The sequence below is a fragment of the Coregonus clupeaformis genome, chromosome 2 (assembly GCF_020615455.1).
Source record: "Coregonus clupeaformis isolate EN_2021a chromosome 2, ASM2061545v1, whole genome shotgun sequence".
Classification (NCBI taxonomy): domain Eukaryota; kingdom Metazoa; phylum Chordata; class Actinopteri; order Salmoniformes; family Salmonidae; genus Coregonus; species Coregonus clupeaformis.
The window spans coordinates 5,679,282-5,699,012 of NC_059193.1; the positions used below are offsets into that span (position 1 = coordinate 5,679,282).

The 19,731-nt window shown below is 44.9% G+C and overlaps 1 protein-coding gene across 5 annotated transcripts; it reads right to left on the reverse strand.

The window, feature by feature from the left end:
• Positions 1-7,256: 7,256 nt before the first annotated feature.
• Positions 7,257-18,899, reverse strand: LOC123492839 (kelch-like protein 3). 5 transcript variants are annotated; one of them, XM_045226072.1, is made up of 15 exons: positions 18,351-18,899; positions 17,567-17,689; positions 16,859-16,989; positions 16,577-16,698; positions 15,225-15,387; positions 14,684-14,793; positions 13,867-13,983; positions 12,965-13,114; positions 12,297-12,414; positions 11,986-12,183; positions 11,766-11,867; positions 9,937-10,065; positions 9,027-9,167; positions 8,776-8,919; positions 7,257-8,588 (listed from the first exon to the last, which is right to left on the reverse strand). In XM_045226072.1, the coding sequence occupies exons 1-15, from the start codon at positions 18,368-18,370 to the stop codon at positions 8,560-8,562; spliced, it is 1,797 nt and encodes a 598-aa protein (XP_045082007.1). In that variant the 5' UTR covers positions 18,371-18,899; the 3' UTR covers positions 7,257-8,559. The 5 variants fall into 5 exon arrangements, with proteins under 5 accessions (XP_045082007.1, XP_045082003.1, XP_045082005.1 ...); XM_045226068.1 differs by lacking the exon at positions 18,351-18,899 and having other exon boundaries at positions 17,567-18,337; XM_045226070.1 differs by lacking the exon at positions 18,351-18,899 and having other exon boundaries at positions 16,883-16,989; positions 17,567-18,336.
• Positions 18,900-19,731: the final 832 nt, after the last annotated feature.

Consider the following 19,731-nt stretch of genomic DNA (forward strand, 5'->3'; position numbering starts at 1 on the left):
TTCCACCATAATTTGCAAATAAATTCATAAAAAATCCTACAATGTGATTTTCTGGATTTTCTTTCCTCATTTTGTCTGTCATAGTTGACGTGTACCTATGATGAAAATTACAGGCCTCTCTCATTTTTTTAAGTGGGAGAACTTGCACAATTGGTGGCTGACTAAATACTTTTTTCCCCCACTGTATATATATATATATATATATATATATATATATGTTTTTGTGAATACTTATTGTTTTCCTTTATTTACAAATGATGATAAAGTAAAATCAGTAATAACATACATTAAAATGCATACAAAAATAAAGATTGTAATTTACGTGCCTTTTTGCTGAAGTTGTCTTCTTGGGTTCAACCTGATTGGAAAGGTTATGTTAACCAGATACAAATACATTATCTTTATTGACAAATGTACTGCACCATATAAAGCCCAGTATCCATGCAGTAACTAGGTGGTTTGCAGTGCATTGAGTCAGGTGAAGGCTATTAAGAGCTGGAATGTGTTTTTATGGAGGTCAGAGATGTCTGTGAGAGGAGGGGGTGACCATGACCATGACCCGGCAGAATGAGAGTGGAAAAACTCCTGAGTCTGCAGGGAACAGAGGTCAGCGCGCAAGGCCCCAGTTGGAACAAACTCAAACAGTGATACATTACACCAGAAGCCCCTTTTATACCTGCTTCTAACTTGTGTCCTTTGTCCTGATCTTGTCCACATTCTGGTTGTGCCCACATTTTCAGGCAGGTGTAGACAATCAAAAGACACATTGTGATCTGATTGTGATCAGATCTTACTGACCACCTCTGGATATCTTACAAGTGTAGACAGATGTGGACAGAGAAACCAGTTAAATCATCATTATCCACCTTCTAAAGTCATTGACAGATGGCACCATTGACTGATTACATCAATATGTGTCTTACAATAAATCAATATTATTTTGAAAGAATAGCTGTGAAATAATTTGCATAACAGAAGGGACCAGGATATCTGGTCACAATACAGACACAGTGGATGGATAACAGACACTTTTTAATATCATGTGTAAACACGTTTCTGGAAATGTGGGCACAATCAGAATATAGACAAGATCATGACAAAGGACCCATTTTAGCACCAGGTGTAAACGGGGCTAGAGATACACATAAATCCATCTCCCTGGGCCCCTGAATTACCATAGCACATGTTGATCAGGCTTTATCAAGTGCATCTTTAACAAGATGTAGTGAATGATCAATGTATCCCTGAGGCTAAAAATTTACATTTCTACTGTGATTCATTGCCAGTCACACTACCAGGGGAAAGAGCATTGCCAGGTTGTATTTTTTGATGTGTTACTGCTACCCTCTAGTGTTCACAACCAACACTAACACTTGAGTAAAACTGAAGACCCACTTTTGTCAGGCTTTATTTGGAGAGTCGGCCTAGATGGTCAATAAATGCTCAAACTCCCAAGTGCAACAGTTTGTTTGGGTTAAGATTATGGCTAAGGGTTAGGGTTGAGCTGGGTGTGGACACGAAGCTAGGATAAGGGTTAGGGTTGAGCTGGGTGTGGACACGAAGCTAGGCTAAGGGTTAGGGTTGCAGTTAGGGTAGGGTTAGAGTTAGTTTTGAGGTTATGGTAGGATTAGGACTAGGGTTAGGGTTGCGGTTATGGTAGGGTTAGGACTAGGGTTAGAGTTGAGGTTCTGGTAGGGTTAGGACTAGGGTTAGAGTTAGGTTGAGGTTATGGTAGGGTTAGGGTTGAGGTTCTGGTAGGGTTAGGACTAGGGTTAGGGTTGAGGTTATTGTAGGGTTAGGTTTTGAGTTACTGTTAGGGTTACGTTAGGATTAGGGTTAGGGTTGAGGTTATGGTAGGGTTAGGACTAGGGTTAGGTATGAGGTTATGGTAGGGTTAGGGTTGCTGTTATTGTAGGGTTAGCTTTGGAGTTAGGGTTAGAGTTGAGGTTATGTTAGGGTTAGTGTTGCAGTTAGGGTTGAGCTGTGGCCCTAGTCCTAACCCTAGTCCTAACCCTTCAATAACCTGAACCCTAACACTAACCTCAAAACTAACCTGAACCCTAACCCTAGCCCTAATTCTAGTCCTAACCCTACAATAACCTCAACTCTAACCCTAACCGCAACCCAAACACAACCTCAACCCTAACCCTAGTCCTAATCCTACAATAACCTCAACCCTAACCCTAACCTCAACCCTAACCCTAGTCCTAACTTTACCAGAACCTCAACCCTAACCCTAGTCCTAACCCTAGTCCTAACCCTACAATAACCTGAACCCTAACACTAACCTTAACCCTAACCTGAACCCAAACCTAAGTCTTAACCTTACCATAACCTCACACCTAACCCTAATCCTAGTCCTAACTATAGCCCTAATCCTACAATAACCACAACCTGAGTACTAACCTGATCTCTAACCCTAGCCCTAATCCTACAATAACCTCAACCCTAACCCTAACCTGAGTCCTAATCCTACAATGACCTCAAACCTAACCCTAACCCTAGTCCTAACCTTAACATAACCTCAACCCTAGTCCTAACCCTAGTCCTAACCCTACAATAACCTCAACCCTAACACTAACCTCAACCCTAACCTGAACTCTAACCCTAACCTGAATCTTAACCCTACCATAACCTCAACCCTAGTCTAACCCTACCATAACCTCACACCTAACCCTAGTCTAACCCTACCATAACCTCAACCCTAGTCTAACCCTACCATAACCTCAACCCTAACCCTAATGATATAAATGTCATCCCATTTGTCACCACATACTCTGTCTTCTATGAAGTTTAACTCTGTAGTAAAGGGTCATTTCCAGCAGACAAAGGATGATGAGGTTCTCCAACAATTCAGAGTAATATATATCAGCAAAACAAAAATTGGAAAGATATGCTGATACAACCACACTAGCATAACCACACTATACACACATTTAGATCTCATACAGTAGGACAGTTAAGAATAGCAGGGTTGGAATCTAACCAAGGGTGGTCGTTAACACAGAGACAGACTAAGGAGCGTTTTTGCAATAAAGAAATTGAGTACTATTGATCCCACAGGTTGGAATAAGAAGTAGGATCCTCTTTCTCCATCTTTTGGACAGTTTTGAGAAGACAGGTGGACTGGTTGTTTTTTTCTGTGACCTCAGCACTCATGAAGATTGCATTAGATAGAGGTTACTAGACCAGGTCTTGGCTCTACCCTGATCTTGGCACCAGCCCTTACCATAACCTTAAACTTGGCCCTCACCTTAACCTTAAACCTAACCCCAACACTTAGAGGTTACCAAGCCATGCCCATGATCCTTGCCCTAACCTTAACCACATCCTTCACTAGGGCCCTAACCTTAACCACATCCTTCACTAGGGCCCTAACCTTAACCACATCCTTCACTAGGGCCCTAACCTTAACCACATCCTTCACTAGGGCCCTAACCGTAACCACATCCTTCACTAGGGCCCTAACCTTAACCTTCCTCTGGGAATGTTTTCTCACCTCTCATATAACAACTTTTATAAAGATGGATCCCTAGGAGCAATAGAATTAGAGATCATGTGCCCGTGCATTGCTTGTCCTCTTTAAGGTACATTTTCACCTAATTTAACCCTAACCCTAGAAGAACCTCAACACTAACCCTAACCTCAACCCTTACCCTAGCTTCATGTCCACATCCCAGCTCAACCCTAACCCTAGCACACTGTTTTATATCAACATTTGCGGTTGATAGTTTATTGATTGAGCATCTATAGACCAAATATGGCTCTCCAAATACAGTCAGACTTTCATTTCTATCTTCTGAATTACTCATTACCACTTAGCAGACACTTTTATCAAAGCGACTTACATTTAGTATTTTAGTAACTATACTGAACAAAAATATAAACGCAACATGCAACAATTTCAAAGGTTTTACTGAGTTACAGTTCATATAAGGAAATCAGTCAATTGAAATAAATTAATTAGGCCCTAATCTATGGATTTCACATGACTGGGCAGGGGTGGAGCCTTAGGTGGGCCTGGGAGGGCATAGGCCCACCCACTTGGCAGCCAGTCCCAGCCAATCAGAATGAGTTTTTCCCCACAAAGGGGCTTCATTTCATCCCCTCCCCTCCCCTCCCCTCCCCTCCCCCCCACCTTGGTATTGCAACCTGCTAGTGAGCTATATCATTGTTGAATTATATTATTTCACAAAAACAACACCACATCCATGTTAAAAAATATATTCATATATATTTATTCAGTAATATATAAAAATTAACACAATACACAGTCCCTACTGAATCCTAAGATCCCATACAGTATCGTGTTAATGTTCAGCACTGTTAGACAGTGATTCAAGGCCACACTTCCCCCACTTAAAATGCAAGGCCATTTTTGTCAGTCATAAACCGAGCAGCTGAAGACATATGAGGACTGTTGGGTGGAATGGACGCAGTAAGTCTATACAGGGTTTTTGACACCCATTGTCTGTAGACCCAGGCTGGTGTCCTTATGCAGGCTCAGTGCAGGTCCCTGAGTGGTCCAGCTCTGACATTTGTCTGCACCTCTCCAGAGGGACCCTGGGAAGATCTCAATTGCATACTCCTCGCGTCCTCTCTCCTCGTCTCCTCAAATCCCATTGGATGAGAAGATCAGAGGGGAGGGACCTCTGGCTTTCTCATCCAATGGGTTTTGAGAAGGAGACGAGGAGAGAGGACGAGGAGTATGCAATTGAGATCTTCCCCCTGTGACTCTGCTCAGAGGTTGAAGAGGATGCAGTCTAGGATTGTCAGTGATATGCTGTAGATAGCTAGTAGAAATGTGTGGTGTATTACTAATCCCACCAATACAGAAAGTAGCCCTACATTCAGTATGACAAGTGGCTTGAAATGTAATGTACAAGGCCACAAACACGGCTGCTGAGCTGATGGCATTCACTAATAAAGTCACTGACAACTACAGATGTCATCCTCATATACTCCCAGTCTGAGTCACACACACACACACACACCTCCTACCAATCCACCTTCCTAACAACATCTTACAATGGTGGCTCACATAGTCAGCTGCATAGTCCAAGTTAATACAAATCCAGGTTAGTTTCAGTAGCAATGAAAGTGTAAAGTAAAACTGCTCATGGTGATTTGGAGGTGACCTTCGTTCTATGATGAGAGGCGGATTTTCTATACATTAAAATGACAAATGGAACCACCATAACCATGTTTCCAAATACAACCACCATAACCATGTATCCTCATAGAATCACAGTAACCATGTTTCCAAATAGAACCACCATAACCATGCACCCAAATGGAACCACCATAACCATGTTTCCAACTGGAACCACCACAACCATGTATCCAAATGGAACCACTGTAACCATGTACCCAACTGGAACCACCGTAACCATGTACCCAAATGGAACCACCGTAACAATGTACCCAAATGGAACCATTCCCTGAACAGAGGACTGATGCTCAAGAGAATTCTAAAGGTGGTACACACAACAACGCTCATTATAAATGCTATTTACTATAATTTAATATCCACAATAAAATCAAAAGTAAAAATTAAAAAGTGAAAATATTTCACTGACCTTGATATAATATTTAATATACTTAACATTATACAAGTTGCCTATGTCCTGCATATTTCAACATTGCTCTGGGGTGGCTAACCATAACCATAGTAAACTTACAAATTGTGCAGTAAATATAATAAATTAAAATACCAGAATCTTAGTGAACAAAATGACAGTATAGGCGTAGAAAAAGACAGTAGGGGTCAATTCCATTTCAAGTCAAGAGATTCATTATAATTCAAAAAGTGAACATTTAATCGTGGCTTAATTCAAAGAGGATTTTTCAATTCATGAATTGAACTTCAATTCACTTCTTGAATTGATGAGAGTTGAAATGGAATTTAACCCAACCCTGGTAAAAGATGTGCTGAGCTTGAAATAATGTTAACCAGAATATTTTGCCTGATCCAGAAGTTGTAAAGTAGTTTTTTGGTCATGTTACAGGAAATTAGCTTTATACAAAACAAAAGGGTGCTTATGCATTCATTCTTGGACATGGTGTTCATTGTCTAAAGTAGTTTTGCATCAATTTGGCACGTCTCCTTCAGAGAGAGACAAGGTTTGCGAACAAACCCCCAGACACATTATGAGAACATTATGGCACATAGAGTACACCAAGAGGAGACTGACAGCATGTTGGTTATCACTTTGCAGTTGTCTTTACAGTGCATTTAAAACACTACATTAACATGGTGCCCCATTGCAGCCAATTCCAATATACAGGATCGATTCAAAATTGGAAATTGTACTTGAGGCATGTGGATCCTGATGAATGCTGGTCCAGGTTGGTCCTCCAGTCTGCCTGCTAAGTTCTTCAGACCAGTAGTCCAGGTGGTATTAAAAGGGAGGGCCCACTCAGGCTGCAGACAGAGTGAAAGCCTGTTGATTTCACCTTGGTAGTGACCATAGCCCCTCAGTCCTGCAGTCCATAGGTCTCCAATAGAGAACAGAGAGACTGACCTGATCATCAGTGCATTTCTACATCAGTAGTCGAGTCACTAAACCTCGAGTCCGAGTTGAGTCCCAAGTCCCCTGTGCTCGAGTCCGAGTCAAGTCACGAGTCCCTATGGCTGAAGTCCGAGTCGAGTCCAAGTCCGAGTCACCAATGGTCGCGTCACGAGTCGAGTCACTAGTCCATCAATTTATTATAGGTCTTATTATGCAATTGTTTCTAGTTGCTACCAGATGGCAGTATATCACCACTCCCTCATTTAAAAAAAACATCTCACTTACTAATTATCATTACCTCACAAGTTCTACTCAATACCTGTGTTTCACTACTTATTTACTACATAAATTAATGGTAAGTCAGGCTCTCAGCTACCCCACACTGATATTTGAGTAGGTTTTTATTGCAGAATGAAAACTAAAGGGAGACTTGTCAGAACCAGGGGTATAATCATTACACCGATTCTGTTGCAAAACTTTTCATTTACATTTACATTTTAGTCATTTAGCAGACGCTCTTATCCAGAGCGACTTACAGTTAGTGAATACATATATATATATATATATATTTTTATACTGGCCCCCCGTGGGAAACGAACCCACAACCCTGGCGTTGCAAACGCCATGCTCTATCAACTGAGCTACATCCCTGCCGGCCATTCCCTCCCCTACCCTGGACGACGCTGGGCCAATTGTGCGCCGCCCATGAGTCTCCCGGTCGCGGCCGGCTGCGACAGAGCCTGGATTCGAACCAGGATCTCTAGTGGCACAGTTAGCACTGCGATGCAGTGCCTTAGACCACTGCGCCACTCACTTTTCCAAACCGTTTATTCCAAACGGAAAATGCTAACGAGAGTTTCTATTGGACAAATTCAGGTAGTTCCTTCCCCGTTTCGTTTGCTCCGTTTGGTTCTTAAATGGTTTCCGTAATGAATACACCCATGGTTCTTAAACGGTAAACGGTTTCCGTAATGAATACATCCCTGGCTATGGGATGCGGGGGGGAGTGGGCGGCTAGAGCGAGACGACAAATTCAAAGACAGCTTACTTTTCTATCCTCAAGGGGAGAGAGAGAGACAAATAGCTAGACTGTTGTTTACTATTAAACTCAACACTAGTATTGTTTTATATTTCATAAAGCAGTTTGTGTTTCTTAACCAGGCAAAGCTAAATAGTAAGCTGGTGACTGGTGGTTACGGGGAAGCAAGAGTGTTGCTTGCGCGATGTGTAGCGGGCAATGATCGGAGGCGGAGCCTGCCTTCCGGTCTTGCTCCTCCGCAGCTCACCAGCTGATGTAGGCTGTGTGTGGCACGTCCTTCCCACTGCTAGGGAACAGAACCCTTGCTGCTCTGCGCACCCAGTGTTGCTAATATTCTCCTTATCATAGTAGCCTATCCAGTCCTAGTGCAAATACAAGTCACAAGAAGGCAATTCCGAGTCCAAGTCCGAGTCACAAGTCATGAAAATCAGGACTCGAGTCGGACTCAAGTACTACAACACTGCCAGAGCTCATGGTTGGTTTGAGAGGCCCATGTTAGCACAATGTGTGTCTGCACGGTCACAGTCTCACAGGCCAATCAACAACCACCTTCTTGGTCTTAGTTCAGTTAGTCTATCCCTTAAAACAAGGTCAGTTTATTCCCCCTCTCTGTTCAGTTGTAAGGAGTCTGAGGAGAGTGAGGCCCTCCTAATACTAATGTAGCTAAATGGCCCCCTGTGAGGCTGTAGGAAAACAGCCCCCTCCAGTCTTAAGACACTTTGCTCCAGGCAGCTTTGTTGAGTCTTGGGGTCATTTTGACCATGGAAGCCGATGTCTCTCTCAGGCCCGCTCTGCCTGGAAGGAATGCGGTTAGAGTTACAGGGCTGAGACTGCAGCGCTGCTCTGCAGAGCTCTGTCTGGGCTGGGGTCTCCCTCTCTCCCTCCCTCCCAAGCCACCTGTCAGGCTAGTGTTATTCCATGGAGTTGACTGTGAAATCAGACGTCTGTGTGGCTCCCTTTGATTGCTGCCTGTGGCTGTGGGGTCCTGCTGCCGTCGGGGGCTGATAGTCATAAAGGCTTGTCTATAACGGATACACCTGGAGTGGATATAGCAGGGTACATCAGGACATAGATTAATAACACACTAAATGCAGCATATCACATTAAACACCAAACCATCTCACAATCAACATGTCTTAATTCTTCAAAGGAGAAGGTTCTGAGTTTGGACGCAGAGACAAGCATTTGAAAGGTGGTATGAAAGGTCAAAAGGTGAAAGGTTACCTGCATAGCTTCGGCCATTGCTCATGTTGGTAGGGAGGAGGCTCCACTTGTCTGTGGCAGGGTTGTAATACTCCACTGAGGAGAGGTTACAGGAGCCGTCATCTCCTCCGATCACATACAGCAGTCCGTTTATCGCACATACACCTGCATGAACACAGTGGGAAGAGGTCAGACACACACACACACTCTAGAGACAATGATATGCAGAATATTTGGGCATAGGGGAGTGTGTGTTGCATCAGGCTACTCACCAGCGTTCCTCCGACACATGTTCATGTCACACACCTGTCTCCAGTTGTTACTAGGTGGGTCGTACACCTCCACACTCTTCCTCACCAGGGGCCCATCATGACCCCCTGCTGCATACAGCTGCCCGCTTAGCACCCCAACACCTGCACACACACACACACGTCTGGTTATATCTATTCCCATATAAACACATATACTGGCAGTGCATTAAAACCACATCCTGTGAGTATTGTCTTATTTGTACTGATATGGTTGTGCTGTTCCCTCCTAGCTCCTGCTGCCAGTAAGTTAGTTAGCAGTAGAGTACTGGATGAACCCAGGCAGTCTGTAGGAATCAAGGGGCTGCATTGTGTTGGTGCTACTTCCTCTGGCCAGCTGAGCAGACTACACAATGAGCACAGGACACTCAAACACATCCCGAGCCAGGAGGCTCACACACAGAGGCCTATGGACCTCCACCAGATCACATTCACAACAACAACCTTCACTGAGACACAGAGACACTCTCACAGAACCAACGTAACAGAATGGGAGGGAAAATACACAACAGAACCCTTTGAGAAAGAGAGATATCATCCCAATAGAATGTTTTTATTTACAAGACATTGGGTCTTGGGACACCTTGCCTATTTCCAGGAATCTCTGTAGGCAGTAAAAGTTAGTGTGTGAGGTTAGTTGAGCCCTTTACAACTCTATATATAGTCCTATACCACATATCATATTGCACAGCTCCATTCCACATTCCCTGGACTTAAAGTCACAGCACTCCCATGTTACCATGTCTCTGTGGACACTGACAGTGTGAGTGTAGTGTGTCCGCAAGCCACAGAGGTAGCATTGCCTGCTTCTAAACATGTAGGATAGCTAGTCTGTGATAAGGAGAGGGGTGTTGATGGTGAGGAGTGTCTGTACCTGCTCCGCTGCGTCTGGTGCTCATGTCAGCCATGTAGCCCCACTGGTTACTGACTGGGTTGTACTCCTCCACCGTGCTGAGACACTGGCGTGAAGCCCCGTCGTAGCCACCCACCGCATACAGCTTCCCTGTACAACACAATACACACCGACTGAGGAATACAACGAGGAACACATACAAAGAGATGCTCAATGTACAACCGCAGACAGGAAACCAACACACGCCCACTGACAAATACACAGGCACAGAAACACACAGCTCTATAGACACTGAGTGGACAAAACATTAGGAACACCTGCTCTTTCCATGAAATAGACTAATAGACTGACCAGATGAATCCAGGTGAAAGCTATGATCCCTTATTGATTTCACCTGTTAAATCCACTTCAATCAGTGTAGATGAAGGGGAGGAGACAGGTTAAAGAATACGTTTTAAGCCTTGAAACAATTGAGACATGGATTGTGTATGTGTGCCATTCAGAGGGTGAATGGGCAAGACAAAAAATGTAAGTGCCTTTGAATGGGGTATGGTAGTAGATGCCAGGCGCACCGGTTTGTGTCAAGAACTGCAACGCTGCTGGGTTTTTTACGCTCAACAGTTTCCCGTGTGTATCAAAAATAGACCATCCAGCCAACTTGACATAACTGTGGGAAACATTGGAGTCAACATGGGCCAGCATCCCTGTGGAACGCTTTCAACACCTTGTAAAGTCCATGCCCCGACAAATTGAGGCTATTCTGCGGGCAAAAGGGGGGGGGGGGGTGCACTCAATATTAGGAAGCTGTTCCTAATGTTTGGTATACTCAGTGTATACTCTGATGAGAAGCTCTATATAGACACTGAGGAGAAGCTCTATATAGACACAGAAGAGAAGCTCTATATGGACACTCAAGAGAAGCTCTATATGGACACTCAAGAGAAGCTCTATATAGACACTGAGGAGAAGCTCTATATGGACACTGAGGAGAAGCTCTATATGGACACTGAGGAGAAGCTCTATATGGACACTGAGGAGAAGCTCTATATAGACACTGAAGAGAAGCTCTATATAGACACTGAGGAGAAGCTCTATATGGACACTGAGGAGAAGCTCTATATGGACACTCAAGAGAAGCTCTATATAGACACTGAGGAGAAGCTCTATATAGACACTGAGGAGAAGCTCTATATAGACACTGAAGAGAAGCTCTATATAGACACTGAGGAGAAGCTCTATATGGACACTCAAGAGAAGCTCTATATAGACACTGAGGAGAAGCTCTATATAGACACTGAGGAGAAGCTCTATATGGACACTGAGGAGAAGCTCTATATGGACACTGAGGAGAAGCTCTATATGGACACTCAAGAGAAGCTCTATATAGATACTGAGGAGAAGCTCTATATGGACACTCAAGAGAAGCTCTATATAGACACTGAGGAGAAGCTCTATATAGACACTGAGGAGAAGCTCTATATAGACACTGAGGAGAAGCTCTATATAGACACTGAGGAGAAGCTCTATATAGACACTGAGGAGAAGCTCTATATGGACACTGAGGAGAAGCTCTATATAGACACTGAGGAGAAGCTCTATATAGACACTGAAGAGAAGCTCTATCTAGACACTGAGGAGAAGCTCTATATGGACACTGAGGAGAAGCTCTATATGGACACTGAGGAGAAGCTCTATATTGACACTGAGGAGAAGCTCTATATGGACACTGAGGAGAAGCTCTATATAGACACTGATGAGAAGCTCTATATAGACACTGAGGAGAAGCTCTATATAGACACTGAAGAGAAGCTCACAAAAAGCACTGTTGACACACACGATTCTTCTCTTACCGTCCACCACTCCCACTCCGACACTACTGCGTCTCGTGTTCATGGGAGCAACAAAAATCCACTCATTGGTCTTATAGCTGTAAGCCTCCACTGACGACAGGCCTGAGATGGAGGGAGAAAGGCTCTTAACAAAGCAGCTCTAATGTACCTTCTGAAAGCAGGGCACAACACTGGGCGAGGGGAGGAGAAGAGGGTTAAGGGGGGGGTAAGGACTGGGTACCTGTGCTCCCGTCGAAGCCCCCCACAGCGTAGAGCAGGTCCCCCAGCACGGCTGCCCCCAGAGTGCTGCGTCGCTCTTGCATGCTGGGTACTGTGGTCCACTGGTCTCTCATCCCGTCGTACATGTCCACCGTTCTGACTCGCAACGAGCCATTGAAGCCTCCCACAGCATACACCCTCCCTGCCATGAACACCACACCTGAGAGAGCGAGAGAGACGTTAAAGGCTTTTAGGTTTCCCCAGTAGAACAGACAAGTCAGAGAGGAGTGTGTGATTTCAGAGGTAGTAGTGGCCAGAGGGAGGTGTGTTTACCTGCCCGACAGCGTCTGGACGGCAGGTCAGCCACCTGGTACCAGCGGTCCTCCAGGAAGTCATAGCACTCCACACTACGGATGGCCTTAGGAGCCTGCCCACCCACCACTATCATCACCTAACACAACAATAGGGCTCCGGTTGGTTCAGATAATGTCAAAGTCAGAGGGTATAAATAACTTTGTGTGTGTGTTTTTGGCCTTGTATTACTCTCCTCGTGGGTACCGGAAATCCCCACAAGGGTAGTAATATAAGGAACATCCTCCCTCCCATTTCCCAGCTCCAACAAGTAAAAAATATTTTAGGCTTAGGGGTTAGGTTTAGGGTTACAATTAGGGTTAGGGGTTAGGAGTTAGGGTAAGGGTAAGGGAAAATAGGACTTTGAATGGAAATAAATGTTTGGTCCCCACAAGGATAGTAATGTGTGTGTGTGGTTTGGATTTACTATCCTTGTGGGTACCAGAAGTCCTCACACGGAAAAATGCTATTTTAGGCTTAGGGGTTAGGTTTAGGGTTACAATTAGGGTTAGGGGTTAAGGTTAGGTTAAGGAAAATAAGATTTTTTATGGGAATAAATGTTTTGGTCCCCACAAGGATAGTAAAACAAACGTGTGTGTGTGTGTGTGTGTGTGTGTGTGTGTGTGTGTGTGATGCATGTGTTGTCTGACCTTGGGCAGGCTGATAGGCGTGCGTGGGCGTGTCCGGTCGGTCTTGATGAGGTGGCGCTGGTCAGCGGGTAGGAGGTGGTACTTCATGGCCTCGATCAGGAAGTCCTTACAGGAGTTGTTGTTCTTAATCAAGGCCTCCTTCTCCACTATCTGCTCCACAGGACACAGCACAGTGAGCAATACAGACACACGAAACAAGCACAAAGTTCACCATCTGTCAAGTTCACCATCTGGAATAAAACAATGCAGTGGGTTTTCACATATCACAGTTTGATTTGTATGATGGAGCATGTGGGTGCTTGATTAATTATTAATGCTATGTGACAACAAGGTGAATGGTGGTGCTGAGTGACCCACCTGTACTAGGAAATCTCTGGACAGAAGGACCCACCTGTACTAGGTCATCTCTGGACAGAAGGACCCACCTGTACTAGGTCATCTCTGGACAGAAGGACCCACCTGTACTAGGTCATCTCTGGACAGAAGGACCTACCTGTACTAGGTCATCTCTGGACAGAAGGACCCACCTGTACTAGGTCATCTCTGGACAGAAGGACCTACCTGTACTAGGTCATCTCTGGACAGAAGGACCCACCTGTACTAGGTCATCTCTGGACAGAAGGACCTACCTGTACTAGGTCATCTCTGGACAGAAGGACCCACCTGTACTAGGTCATCTCTGGACAGAAGGACCCACCTGTACTAGGTCATCTCTGGACAGAAGGACCCACCTGTACTAGGTCATCTCTGGACAGAAGGACCTACCTGTACTAGGTCATCTCTGGAAGAGAAGGACCCACCTGTACTAGGTCATCTCTGGACAGAAGGACCCACCTGTACTAGGTCATCTCTGGACAGTAGGACCCACCTGTACTAGGTCATCTCTGGACAGTAGGACCCACCTGTACTAGGTCATCTCTGGACAGTAGTGGCAGACGAACGTGCTCCATTAGCTTTGGCATGTGCTCCAGACGAGCGTCCTTGTCGTGCTTTATCCAAGCAACAATGGCCTCAAATACCTGAGGAGAGAGAGAGAACACAAAGGGTTAATTACATTTACCAGGAGGGGAACAGGAACTGAATGTAACTGGTGCTGTGACTCCCCTCATTTATCTGAAGACAGACTGAGACAGCCATCTGCCATCCCTCTCTCTAGCTCATCCAACCTGCTCCTCCACTCTCCTGCTCTATTCCCTGAAGATAGATAGGATCAGAGCTGTGATTGGATAGACAGGAGACGGGGGGCCAGATAATAGAGACAGGACTGGTGTCATGTTGTTGTGTACATGTGGGTTGAAGAAGAGGGAGTGTTGGGGCCTCTGTTGTCACGGTGAGTGATGAGGAGTCTGTTGTCATGGTGAGTGATGAGGAGTCTGTTGTCAGTAGCAACAGCAGTGGCAACAGTAGCAGTAACAGCAGTATCAGAAGTAGCAGCAGTAGTAGCAACAGTAACAGCTCAGGTCGAGCTCTCTTTCTCTCTGTGGTAAGTCACTCTGGTCCTCTATTACAGCAGGAGGGAGTGACGGGGACTCTAGTCACGGTGAGTGACGGGGACTATGTTGTCACGGTGAGTTGCCGGTGTGCACTTGTCTTCCATAGTTATGGGAAATAAAGTAGTCCTCACTTAGGATAGGATATGAGCCTGCAGTGTGTCCCTGAACAGAAAGGAAGCAGAGGGGTGTTTGGGTTTGGTTTGGGATGTTCTGGTGGCTGGCCTACCTTCTCCTCTGTGGACACGGTGAGTTTGTCGCTGGATATGAGACTGCACACCTGCTGCAGAGACAGGCCCATGAACTCCTCTCCCAGCATCACCTCGGAAAAATGCTGCTCTGTTAAACAAACACAAGCACACGGTTAGACAAACACAAACACAACTAGGCTGTTCATGGTCCGTTACACCCCTGAGCAATGACAAAGGTTATCAGCATACGGCCAGCAAGCCCCAGCAGTTTACCACGTCTCTACAATGTAAGGTCAAATTTGATATTCTGTTGACATTTAGATGGGATACAAGGTTTGCGCAGAACAATGTCCATGCAAAACAGGACCAGGGTGGGTCACATCTTCTAAAAGCAGTCTGAGTCAAGAACTCCCTTCACTTGAAGCTCAAAGTAGTCTGTCATAAATACCCACTGTATGCTTTTTAACGGCAATCTGTTGGTACTGACTGACCAAGACAGAGGGCAGTTTCTCCATCCCCTCCGCTAAGCTTACTCTCTCTGCCTGGTGAAACCTAGAAGTGAGGTGGGGCTCCACTCACCAGCATAGGCATGGGACTGGTTGAGGAGCTGTGTGCAGGTGTGGAGGTCGGCAAAGGCTCGAATGCCCAGACAGTTGGTGGGGTGCAGCTGGCTCTGCAGGAACTCGCAGCACACCTGCCTCACGTCCATCAGCTGCAGGAGGCTGGCTGCAGGCAGGAGCACCTACAGAGACACAACACAGGGGTCAGAACACGCAGCAGGAGACTGGACACTCTCAGATCAGCCATCAGAGAGAAGGCAGGCCCAATACAAGACAATATCATCAGGTCAATTAATAGAATACATAGCAGGAAAATGCTCTCCTTGTCATTCATTTCTAATGCCAAGCAAATCTCCACGTTTTCAATTAGAATTCAGAGGATTTTAATACTATTCAGTGGTTTGAGGAATCTATGGGAGGCAGACTCATTTCAATTCAATTCCAGAGTAGAGTTAATACCATAATTAAGGGCAACCCAAATGGAGCCCATACTTTATCTACAGGGGGCCATGATCCATGATGTCAGTGCCACTCACTGGACAAAGGGTCAGAAACAGCCACATATTTACTAGGATATGAGCTTAAGCTGGGAAAAACCCAAAACAGAGACAGCAGGGATTACAGGAGAACTCTGCAGCCCTGGCTCTCAGACTATAGCCGGACAACTGGAATAATGTGTACTGGTGGTACACAGTGGTCAATTCTAAAGGAGACATTTGGCTTCTCTGGTTTATTAGCCTCTAGCCTGCCAGTCCTTCAGTACTATTTTGTGCTTTTACAGGGAGCCCAGCGCTCCCATTTGTCCACATCCCCACACAGGCAGGCACACAGAAACTAGGTCACTCTGCTAGGCTCTCCTTTAATTTAGGCATGTGATTTTGTTTTGGCCTGTTGCGCTTAGGTCTGAACAGGGAGCTGCAGGCTGACTATTATAGGTGGGTGTTTTCAGCAGTTGTGGCCCACACATTCTGAGAGAGCCCACACCGACAGTACCGTAGCACCACACACACATAATTAAAAATGATCCAGTCTTACGACAAGGCTTGGATGCCACTCTAAAACACACACGCACACAAAGCAGGCATGTTGCAAACATTGAGAGGATTTCCTCTCGCTTCATGCACATTTCCTGAGTCAATAATAAGAGGAAAAGCCCTGCCTGCTGAAACCCTGGCCTTGACAGCAAGGAATGAAGGAGCAGACTGTCAATGCTGGAGAAAGAGAATGGACTGGGGAGGGGGAGACAACTTTATGCCACATAAAAAGTCTAATTCTGAAGAGACCAATGAAGGAATGCCAAAGCAACATGAAAGAATCCATTGACTCCACTTAAACATGTCGGAGGACACAGATAGGGACGCTGTAGCTCACCTGAACGTTGTCCTCAGTTACTTCAATCATAGCTGTATAGATATAGTCCACCAGTTTTTTTAGTGTCTGGCCATCCACATCCCTGATCTCCACCTGCTGGGCTTTGCTCTCACTCATGTCCCCTGTCCGCCACACACAGTGAGAGAACCCACTTGAGAAGGTTTTATGTGACATGAGGAAAACAATCATCTCACTGTCACAATAAAGTGGGCTTCACTTTCACAACATGTTTCACTTGACCCACGGCTATACACATAAACGTATACAGTACAGTCTATTTACCATGAACTGTAGGAAGGCTAATACCTGTGAACATGGCACAGAAGTAGGGGCTGCAGGAGGCTAGCACCAATTTGTGAGCTGTCACCTCTACGTTTCCCGCCACCAACAGAACATCGCACAGCATATTCTTACTGTAAACACAAAAGATGATGGTTGAACAGTGTTTTCCCAAATCACCATACTGATGATTTGTAAATAACTGTCAACATCATACTGATGATTTGTAAATAACTGTCAACATCATACTGATGATTTGTAAATAACTGTCAACAGAAAGAAAAAAATGTATGCACTCTGGATAAGAGCGTCTGCTAAATGACTGTAGCTCAATTGGTAGAGCATGTCGCTTGTAACGCCAGGGTAGTGGGTTCGATCCCCGGGACCACCCATACGTAAAAATGTATGCACACATGACTGTAAGTCACTTTGGATAAAAGCGTCTGCTAAATGGCATATTATTATTATTTATTATTTTTAAAATGTAAAAATGATATAAGTGCTCCAGCTGTGTGCAGAGGTCACTGTAGTACTAGGTCATTCATTGCAAAGTAGGCTACTCAGTGCCAAGGATAGGCCATTATGTATAATGTGTTGGCTATTACTGTGTATAATGACATTGGGTTATATCAACATCTTACAAAGGCCATTACATGGCTTATTTTCAGTGATGAAAAAAGGGGACCCTAGGCAGGGGTGAAACCAACCTACCTCCTCATGTCATTCATCAGCTGAAATGCCTTTCTCATATGGGTGTGGTTGAAGGTGTGCATCCCCACATCCATGGCATCTTCCTCGGAGTCACAGGTCGGCTGCTGGTCACTAGATTCTCGACTGGTCACGGATAATAAACTGGACATGAATAGGCATACCCAAGATACCTCAAAGATCATTAACCTCAGTCATAACCCCAGCCCTTTGACTTGTACAAAAATGGTAGTAGCAAAATCCCACTGTCATTCCAAAGACAAAGCTGGAGTTAAGTTAGTGTTGCTCAAAATAACTGAACGTGCATTTTAAATTACAATAAAGTATTGTAATGACATTTTAATGTATGCTTCAATACAGTAGCTACAGTTGCTAGCTGGCTAACGTTAACGCTTGTGTATGCTAACACAGTAGCAGCTGATGTTCGTCACTAGCTAGTCATTTGGCAGCTCTTTCGCTAGCTAGTACTTGGTTACTAGAACCACGCTACAATAAGTATGTGCCACTCTTATTGACAAACGTACTAACGTACATAGGTAACATACAGCTGTCTTGGGCTTCCTTTTGCTCACGCTTTTCGCTTAGATTGCTAATACTAGAACCACATCGACAAACCAATGAGGCAGTGCAGTACAGTAACGTGAGTTAGCTAGCTAAGCTAGCAAGTCATCCAGCTATTCATAGAAAATGCCAAATCTCTCTAAATTATGTAGCAAGTTATCCGACAACATCTGTACGGAATTCATCAGAAGGGTACACTTTCATCCCGACGATTATGGCAACTTACCCCAAGGTTACACAGTCCATGGTATCAGATGTGCTGCATAGGTACAGGGGAGCGGCTGGCTACGGGCCCATGCACAAAATGAATCGTCCAAACGAAGTCCAACACAACACTAGAATGAAATAGTTTATTATCGAATCTTGACTCATTCATTAGCTGACAAATAAACCTAGCTAATAATAAACAGGCATCTTCCCATTGCTTCTTTTCTTTTTACCCTAAACTATTACAAAAGGTGTTATTTTCTGACAACTGATGAAGGAAGGGCAGAGAATGTTATCCCTAGTCACCACTGCTGCTGCTTCATCCGGCCCCCTTTCAATCCGCAAAGACATGTTCCACGGAGAGTAACATCTTGGTTCCACTTGCTCCCGCGTTGCTAGGTTACGGCGTGTCAGGGGTGAGGATAAGAAAGATCCATCCAAGAGATGTCCTTGGGACAGTCGGTTACAAAGTACCTATTCATGGGGTAACTTTATAGCTAATAATATCAACATTAATCAGATCACCTTTAGAATATTGATATACAGTGCATTCGGAAAGTATTCAGACCCCTTGACTTTTTCCATATTTTGTTACATTACAGCCTTATTCTAAAATAGATTACATGGTTTTTTTCCATCATCAATCTACACAAAATACCCCATCATCAATCTACACACAATACCATTTTTGTACAAAAAAACGGAAATATAACATTTACATAAGTATTCAGACCCTTTATTCAGTACTTTGTTGAAGCACCTTTGGCAGCGATTACAGCCTTGAGTCTTCTTGGGTATGACCCTACAAGCTTGGCACACCTGTATTTGGGGAGTTTCTCCCATTCTTCTCTGCACATCCTCTCAAGCTCTGTCAGGTTGGATGGGGAGCGTCGCTTCACAGCTATTTTCAGGTCTCTCCAGAGATGTTAGCTCAGGTTCATGTCCGGGCTCTGGCTGGGCCACTCAAGGACATTCAGAGACTTGTCCCGAAGCCTCTCCTGCGTTGTCTTGGCTGTGTGCTTAGGGCCGTTGTCCTGTTGGAAGGTGAACCTTCGCCCCAGTCTGAGGTCCTGAGTAGGTTTTCATCAAGGATCTCTCTGTACTTTGCTTCGTTCATCTTTCCCTCGATCCTGACTGGTCTCCCAGTCCCTGCCGCTGAAAAACATCCTTCAGCATAATGCTGCCACCACCATGCTTCACCGTAGGGATGGTGCCAGGTTTCCTCCAGACGTAACACTTGGCATTCAGGCCAAAGAGTTCAATATTGGTTTAATTAGACAAGATAATCTTGTTTCTCATGGTCTGAGAGTATTTTGGCAAACTCCAAGCAGGCTGTCGTGCCTTTTGGCAAACTCCAAGCTGGCTGCCGTGCCTTTTACTGAGGAGTGGCTTCCGTCTGG

Bases quoted from the DNA above. Each gene is read 5' to 3' on its own strand.
- LOC123492839 (XM_045226068.1), bottom strand. From the start codon at position 17,748: ATGATCTTTGAGGTATCTTGGGTATGCCTATTCATGTCCAGTTTATTA. The intron at 15,388-16,576 runs GTGAGCTACAGC...GTGTCTCTGTAG, and splicing joins TAACTGAGGACAACGTTCAG to GTGCTCCTGCCTGCAGCCAG. The intron at 12,415-12,964 runs GTCAGACAACAC...TTGTTGTGTTAG, and splicing joins CGCCTATCAGCCTGCCCAAG to GTGATGATAGTGGTGGGTGG.